Raw genomic sequence first — 8,755 nt, forward strand, 5'->3', positions numbered from 1 at the left:
TTTGGTGGTGGCACGGGGCCATTTCAAATGAGGGGTCCAATTGGGCCCAATCGTTCCCATTGCCCTTTTTCTGGCCCTGATCAGGCAGGGGAGATTATGTTTGGATTGATTTTTATATTTGAATGGAGCATTAACAAAGGAATTGAATGGTACATTCAGCTTGTTCTTATGTCGGTTATGGAATTTGGTATATAATGACTCAAATTGTTTGCATTCAAAATCATGAAAACTGCTCCCACCCTCCATCTTTCAGATGGACATACCATGTTTCTTTGTTCTAAATACACGGTTTGATATCAATGTCAAGGAGGCACATTTGTGCCTCTTTAAAGAGGCGACCCACCACAATGCTAAGAGATTTTCAGTCCTAGCGGTCGCAGAGAGACAGCGGTAATTGCATTTTGTAGCCTTAGCTCAAACTAAGAAACATTCAAAATGTCACTCCCTTCCGACTTTATCTTCATGGAGGAAAGTGGGCCGAAAGTTTCAACCCTCCCATCACAGCCCCCCCTTTAACGTGTTCAGATCGGACTGAAATTTACATGATTAGCTTTCCTAGGGCTTAGGAGCTTATCCTCAAAATTTCAGCTCAATCTGATCACTCCTTCCCTGTTTTCCAAAAACAAATATAGCCACTTAATTTTCATCAAATTATTTTTTTTTTATCAGCTACGCCTACGGGCCACAGTTGGCAACGGTTCCGGGTGAATGAGGACTCATTCGAGGCAGAATTTAACATGTTAGGGCCTTTTGATATTTTTGTACCGAAAAAATTATCCCCCAAATCTACATTTACAATAAACCTCTTTTTCATGTTAATTTATGCATGCCGGCAAAAGCTTGTATCAGCCTTCTTCTCGGAACTAAATCACTCACTGAGGAATGTCAAGAGATTTCAATGACGCAAGTCAATAAAATCTGCTGTCTCGTCTGTTGAAAATAAAAAAAAACAGTTTTTTTTAGGAAAGTAAAGAATGAAGTTGGAACTTAAAACAAACAAAATTATTACTTCAAAGCCAATCAAGGATATAATTAAAACATAAAATCTCAAGGATAAAAGTGTTTTTAGTGTTTTGTAGCTGTTCCTTGCTACACTATTATGGCTTCGATAGAATATCAATTTATCTCTGCCACTAAAGATCAGAGAAGCCATATTTAAAAATAGAATATCAATTTATCTCTGTCACTAAAGACCATTTATCCCTGTTTAAAAATAGATTTTCTATCTCTTTACAGTCCCGTATAATTCCTAGGAAACAAGTGATGTCATTTCTAATTCCGTTAGTGGATCAATAGTTCCCCTTAGAAACAACAAATAAATTTCCCTTTCATGGATCAATAATCCCTCTTAGAAACAATAAATAAATTCCCCTTTCGTGAATCAATAATTCCCCTTCATTATGCAAATCAATTTCTCAGAAATCTGTCCCCCTTTGTGGATCAATAATTCCCCTCGATTATGCAAATCAATTTCTCAGAAATCTGTCCCCCTTCGTGGATCAATAATTCTCCTCGATTATGCAAATCAATTTCTCAGAAATCTGTCCCCTTTCGTGGATCAATAACATTGTGGATAGGTACCGTTAGACTCATTTGTAGATGGCAGCACCTGTGTTCGCGTCAGAGATATTATGCCCTTCCTACTGAATGAGCCCTTTTGAAGTTTCTACGACAACGCTTTCAATAAAATTTTATATACCGAGGGCATAACTTACAACCCTTGTCCTGAGGGCTGTGTGGGGAGGGGTTGTCATCCTGAAAGACCTAATTTCCAAAACTTTCAACTACGTTGAGTAAAATGGCTATCTAAAAATTTGGATTGGATGTGTTTGGGGAAAAGGTGGGGGTGAGAGGGGGTTTGGTGCCCTCAAATCACTTTCGACTATTAAAAAGGGTACTATCCCTTTGAATTTCAAATTGAATGAGCCCTTTTTCAAGTTTCTACGACAATGATTTCAATAAAAACCTTATATGCCTCCAGGGCATAACTTATAATCCTTGCCCTAAGGGTTGTGGGGGAGTGTCCTCCTCAAAAATATATTTTCTATCTGGAAATCAACTACACTGAACAAAATGGCTATCTCAAAATTTTTATTGGATGTGTTTGGGGAAAAGATGGGCGTGAGAGGGGGGTTAGTTGTCCTCCAATCATTTTCGACTATTAAAAAGGGTACTATCCCTTTGAATTTCAAATCGAATGAGCCCTTTTTCAAGTTTCTACGACAAAGATTTCAATAAAAACCTTATATGCCTCCAGGGCATAGATTATTATTCTTGCCCTGAGGGTTGTGGGGGAGTGTACTCCTCAAAAATATATTTTCTATCTGGAAATCAACTACGCTGAACCAAATGGTTATCTCAAAATTTTGATTGGATGTGTTTGGGGGAATGATGGGCGTGGGGGGGGGGGCTAGTTGCCATCCAATCACTTTTGACTATTAAAAAGGGCACGAGCCCTTTGAATTTCCCATCCAATGAGCTTTTTTAGAAGTTTCTACGACAACGCCTTCTTTAAAAACCTTATATGCCCCCAGGGCATAACTTGAAACCCTTGCCCTGATGGCTGTGGGGGAAGATCCTCCTCAAAAATATATTTTCTATTTGAAAATCAACTACGCTGAACAAAATGGCTATCTCAAAATTTTTATTGGATGTATTTGGGGGAATGATGGGCGTGGGGGGCCTAGTTGCCCTCCAATCACTTTCGACCATTAAAAGAGACACTAGCCATTTGAATTTCAAATCGAATGAGCCTTTTTTGAAGTTTCTATGACAACGCCTTCTATGAAAACCTTATATGCCCCCAGGACATAACTTAAAACCCTTGCCCTGAGGGTTATGGGGGAGTGTTCTTCTCAAAAACATATTTTCTATCTTGAAATCAACTACACTGAACAAAATGGCTATCTCAAATATTTTGATTGGATGTGTTTGGGGGAATAATGGGCGTGGGGGGGGCTAGTTACCTTCCAATCACTTTCGACTATTAAAAAGGGTACTGGCCATTCAAATTTCCAATCGAATGAGCCTGTTTTGAAGTTTCTACGACAAAGCCTTCTATAAAAACCTTATATGCCTCCAGGGCATAACTTAAAACCCTTGCCCTGAGAGTTGTGGGGGAGTTTCCTTTTCAACAATATATTTTCTATCTGGAAATCAACTACAATGAACAAAATGGCTATCTCAAAATTTTGATTGGATGTGTTTGGGGGAATGATGGACGTGGGGGGGGGGGGCTAGTTGCCCTCCAATCACTTTCGACTATTAAAAAGGGCACTAGAACACTCAATTTCCATTCGAAGGAGCCCCTTTTGAAGTTTCTACGACGACTCCTTCCATATGAAGTTTCCCTCTCTAAAGGAAAAAAATAATACATACTTCATTGTGCCAACATCGTTCTTATATGCCCTCAGGGCATAACTTAAAACCCTTGCCCCGAGGGTTTTGGGGGAGTGTCCTCCTCAAAAACTTATTTTCTATCTGGAAATCAACTACGCTGAACAAAATGGCTATCTCAAAATTTTGATTGGATGTGTTTGGGGGAATAATTGGCGTGAGGGGGGGGGCTAGTTGCCCTCCAATCCCTTTTGATTATTAAAAATGGTACTAGGCCTTCGAATATCCAATCGAATGAGCCTGTTTTGAAGTTTCTACGACAACGCCTTCTATAAAAACCTTATAGTCCCCAGGGCATAACTTAAAACCCTTGCCCTGAGGGTCTTGGGGGAGTGTCCTCCTCAAAAACCCATTTTCTATCTGGAAATAAACTATGCTGAACAAAATGGCAATCTCGAAATTTTGATTGGATGTGTTTGGAGAAATGATGGGCGTGGGGGGGGGGGGCTAGTTGCTCTCCAATCACTTTCGACTATTAAAAATGGCCCTTGAACTCTTGATTTCCAATCGAATGAGCCCCTTTAGAAGTCTCTACGACATACCCTTCCATATGAAGTGCCCTGCTCTAAAGGAAAAAAATAATGAAGTTGTGCCAACATTGTTCTTATATGCCCTCAGGGCATAACTTAAAACCCTTGCCCCGAGGGTTGTGGGGGAGTGTCCTCCTCAAACAGATATTTTCTATCAGTAAATCAACTACGCTGAACAAAATGGCTATCTCAAAATTTTGATTTGATGTGTTTCGGGGAATGATGGTTTAACATAAGTTTTGCGCAAAACATAAGTTGTGCGCTTTAACATAAGTTGGGCGCAAAACCCCTATGCCTTCCCAAGGCCAGAACAAAGAAAAAATATAAATGTTTTTACTTTTGTAACTTTAATAAATCAAATAATATTAACATTTTGATTACCAAATTTCAGTATATGTATATTAAACTGACAATGCACATTCATTTTTATTTTTTCAGTAAAGTGAATAATTTTGTTCTGGCCTTGGGAAGGTAAAGGGGTTTTGCACCCAACTTATGTTGGCTCATTCAATTGGAAATGGAATTGGGAAAAAGTATTACAATAATTAACCGAGTCAAACTCAAAACAAGCAGAAATTACCACAAGTTGTTCGCAAAACCCCTATGCCTTCCCAAGGCCAGATCAAAATTTGCACTTTACTGAAAAAACATAAATGTTTTTACGTTTATAACTTTAATAAATCAAATAATATAAACATTTTGATTACTAAATATTTTAATTATTAAATAAATTTGGGCTATATATTTTCATATTGGGGGGGGGGGGATAAATTTTAGCGGGTTTGCATGCAAAATCTGTTTGGAACAAGCATTCTTCACATTAGATAGATAGTTTTAAAATTATATTTTAAAGCTAAATATACGTCTATGAAAACAGTAAAATATAATAAATGAAAGGGGGAAATGACATAAACTTTGATCACCTATCATCATAAAATACTTGAATGAAACGGTACGCTAACATAATAATAGTACTTAATGCTTGGAAAAAAAGGTCATTGAAAAAAATAAAACTTAACACTTGGAAAAAACGCTTAAATGAAACATCACATATACTTTATACTGGGATGTTTTTTTTTCCTTTTTATTTTTTAGTTAACATAATTTCCAGATACCTCGCTATTCTTCTGTAATTTTTATGTGGCCATACCTAGAAAGAATTGTTTTCTGACTTTAAACTGTCCAAATACTTTACCATCCCCCCACTTAAGTGCAAATAAATAGCACAAATTATATATTTTCCATATATTCTGTCACTTCTGTTTATGTTGTCTCATGCTAAGCTGAAAAAACTAACGAAGAAACAGGTTTGTTCTCGAGTTTTACACTGCATAAACTTTAAGGGTGGTGCATAATACACAAGTACCAAAATTCCTTCCCCCTTCGGAAATAAAAAAATAAAACATAAATAAAATTCTCAAATTTGGGAACCCTTATTTTCCACGGGGGGTTTTCCGCGGGGGAGGGGGGTGAGGGGTGGGAGTATTCACCCGGGTGGGGGGGTAAATGCCGGCCACCATTTTGAAGTACCTACTTCCACTCCTTCTCCGTCTCGAGGGTCCTGAAATTTGCCTACATGACAGGTCTATTTTGACCTGTTAAAATATAAATTTTTAAAATTTGACAAAACAGCTTTTACATTCACTTTTAGTGATTAGTTTCTTTTCCTCTGGTGTTAGTTCCGAAAATGCAATTCCTGTTACTTGAGTAGAATTTTAAGCCTTATAAATGTATTTTTTTCAAATTTAGGAAATGTTTTTGCATATCTTTAAAACCTTATAAATTGGGATTGATTAAAGTTGTAAAGGTGAAAACATTTTTGTTGTACCTCAGTTAAGCATAAGATCTATTTTTCAAGGTTTTCACTTTTATAACACGCAGATTTTTAAGGTCATCAAAGGTCAGGACCCTCTAGAAGAAGAAGGAGTGGAGGCAGGTACTTCATAATCCCTTCCAGGGACATACTTTAGCCTGTAGACCCAACCCTGAGTTTCTTTTTCCTAGCCTAACCCCTTTCCAAGATAGCCAAAAGTAGCAAAAGTAGAATTTTACCGTTTTCTATTACAATTTAATGTAGAAACAACACTGTCATGATCTTTTTATTTAAACAGAATAATTTCTGTTCGTTTTCAGTTTTAATGTTGCTCCATAGTTTCAGTTCAAAACTTATTTTTTTATATAATTTCTAATCTCTTCCAATTTATGGAAGATAAGACAGCTCAAGCCTTATTAAGGAGCTGAACGATGAAGCCGTACAAGAATTGAAGGAAAAAATAAGCTTAGAGTGAAAAAAATTAAAACACAGTGTCATTTATCTTTTTAAACAAAAATTAAAACAGAAAAAAAGATATTTAATTACTTGTTTAAAAAATTTAAATTTAGTAGCACTTCAGAAAGTAGCTCCAGGCGAGTAGCTTCGAGACAATATGTTAACTAAGTGGACAGGTTTGCATATCGATATACTAGTGACAAATTTTGCTAACTCGGCTTTTGGGAATAATTACCTGAATTCTCCTAGAGAACTATTTTCATACTTTGGGTGCCATTTCTGGACTAGAAAGGCTGGGAATAATGAAATGGAGGTAAAATTCCAAAAAGCCTAATATTTTAATGAAATGAATATTTTACCTGTAAAGCAGCGTTGATGTAGCATGAATTTCCCAAATTCTTGAGTCCTGCATATGGTAGAACACATTCCATGTTGTTGTTCTTTCTGTTAGTCACAAAGTCGTTATGGTAGAGATTCGTTTTAGTCAATAGTCTATATTTTCAAAAAGTACAAAAAACAATAGCTTGAATAATATTGTCAGTAGATTATCGAGTCACTCAGCAATAGCTTAGATTAATATTGAGAATATCCAAAATAATGCCAGGTCAATTTTGGTAGAAAAAAATACCAATGAATGAGAAATAAGTAAAAAAATTTGATTTCGTTTCAATTATTGTCAAATCTTGACTAAACGACAAATTCACATAAAGCTGTTTTTTTTTCAACTGAAAAAGGTCTTGCCTTAGGATCAAGCGAATCTTCACAAGGCCGTTCTTAAATTCTTCAAAATCTAAATTATTCAAAATTTATTATCAAAAGGCCGTTTCCTTGTTTAACCTTGTTCAACCTTGGCGGCTTCCTTGTCCTTGTCCCTGTGGAATTGATAATTATTGTCATAGCTCTATGGCGTGGGAATTCAGCTATCATATCTATTTACAATTATGAAATTTGACACTTGTACGAAACACAAGCAGATTTTGGGTTTTGGGCATTGTGTCAACGGATAAGTTCTTAAAAGATGCGAAATTGAGCAGACGTAAAATCGAACAATCAAAGAGAAAGTACAAAATAGGTGGGAACCGGCGTTTACCCTCTTCCCCTCACCAAAAATACTCCCTGCGTCTGGTTGGTCTCCAATCGCTTTCCACTTATAATAAAAGGACTCTCATTTTCTAATCGAATGAGCACCCTCCAAAGTTTCTGTGACCTTGAGGTGGAGATGGGGATAAGGAAGGGGCAGTTTTCCTCCTATACGATTAATCTCACCTTACGGCTCGCAGCATTACGGCTTAAAAATAGCAATAACAAAAACAGGAGTCATGGTTGCAGCGGTAGCTGCAACATAGCAAAGACCGAACCACAGCCCAAAGTAACCAAAAGTTAATAAACACATTTTGAAAAACAACTTAGTGAAAGAAAATTGCTATGTAACACTGATTCAGGATCGAATGAGCACCCTCCAAAATTTCTATGACCTTGAGGTGGAGACGGGGATAAGGAAGGGGTAGTTTCCTTCCTATACGAATAATTTCACATTATCTAAGGCCTATTATTTATCACATCATAAAAACACTGTATAGGACATAATAAGCCAAAGCAAGCCAAAGTAAGGCCATCGCCCCCTTTTTTGTAAGACAAGGATATTGAATTTCTTGGGAATTAAATGGAATTCAAGAATTTTAAACACGGTAAGACGTATATATTATGAATCAGCAAAAATGGGCTTTAAAATGAGCTACTAATCAAGCAGATAAGGTTTAGTCCCAAAAAGTAGTGTCTGACCCCTTAGAATCTTCGCTGCTGTGAGTCAATTGCGATTGTGCTCCGATTTGTGGCGAGTGAAAGCTCATTTGAAACATCTCATCCGTCCGTCTGATGATAGCACCCCACTTTTTGAGAAGAATAAGAACCTTTTTCTCATTCTTTGACCTCATGGCTGGAATTTTAAGACTAGGGTGACAAGAAAATCGCCCTGGTTAAATGAAAAAGTCACAAAGAGTTGTACCAATGAAGTAAATATTGAATTTTATGCTAATGTTATGGTAAATTGTTTTTCGCTTCATAAAAACACTGTATAGGACATAATAAGCCAAAGCAAGGCCATCGCCCGATTTTTTGTAAGACAAGGATTTTGAATTTCATAAAAAAGCTTTATTTGGAACAAAATTTAATTAAAGACTTTTAAACGCGGTAAAACATATATATTATGAATCAGCGAAAAATGGGCTTTAAAAGGAGCTACTAGTCAAACAGATAAGGTTTAGTCCCAAAAAGTAGTGTCTGACCCCTTAGAATCTCCTCTGCTGTGAGTCAATTGTGATTGTGTTCCGATTTGTGGCGAGTGACAGCTCATTTGAAATGTCTCATCCGTCTGATAATAGCACTCCATGTTTTGAGAAGAATAGGAACCTTTTTCTCATTCTTTGACCTTATGGCGGGAATTTTAAGACTAGGGCAATAAGAAAATCGCCCTGGTTGAATGAAAAAGTCACAAAGAGTTGTAGCAATGAAGGAAATATTGAATGTTATGGTAAATTGTTTTTCACTTCATAAAAACACT

At 36.8% G+C, this 8,755-nt stretch overlaps 1 protein-coding gene across 2 annotated transcripts in view; it reads right to left on the bottom strand.

Moving 5' to 3' along the window:
• Nucleotides 1-6,853, bottom strand: part of LOC148956327 (uncharacterized) — an 82,177-nt gene extending 75,324 nt beyond the window's left edge. For both annotated transcript variants that reach the window (XM_089094962.1, XM_089094959.1), the window contains exon 1: nucleotides 6,555-6,853. In XM_089094962.1, the coding sequence (XP_088951088.1) occupies nucleotides 6,555-6,626 (72 nt within the window). In that variant the 5' untranslated portion in view covers nucleotides 6,627-6,853. The remainder of the gene's footprint in view (nucleotides 1-6,554) is intronic.
• Between the last annotated feature and the right edge of the window lie 1,902 nt (nucleotides 6,854-8,755).

The sequence above is a fragment of the Artemia sp. Qi Xiang Cuo genome, chromosome 1, assembly GCF_049724085.1.
Source record: "Artemia sp. Qi Xiang Cuo chromosome 1, ASM4972408v1, whole genome shotgun sequence".
Taxonomy (NCBI): Eukaryota; Metazoa; Arthropoda; class Branchiopoda; order Anostraca; family Artemiidae; genus Artemia; species Artemia sp. Qi Xiang Cuo.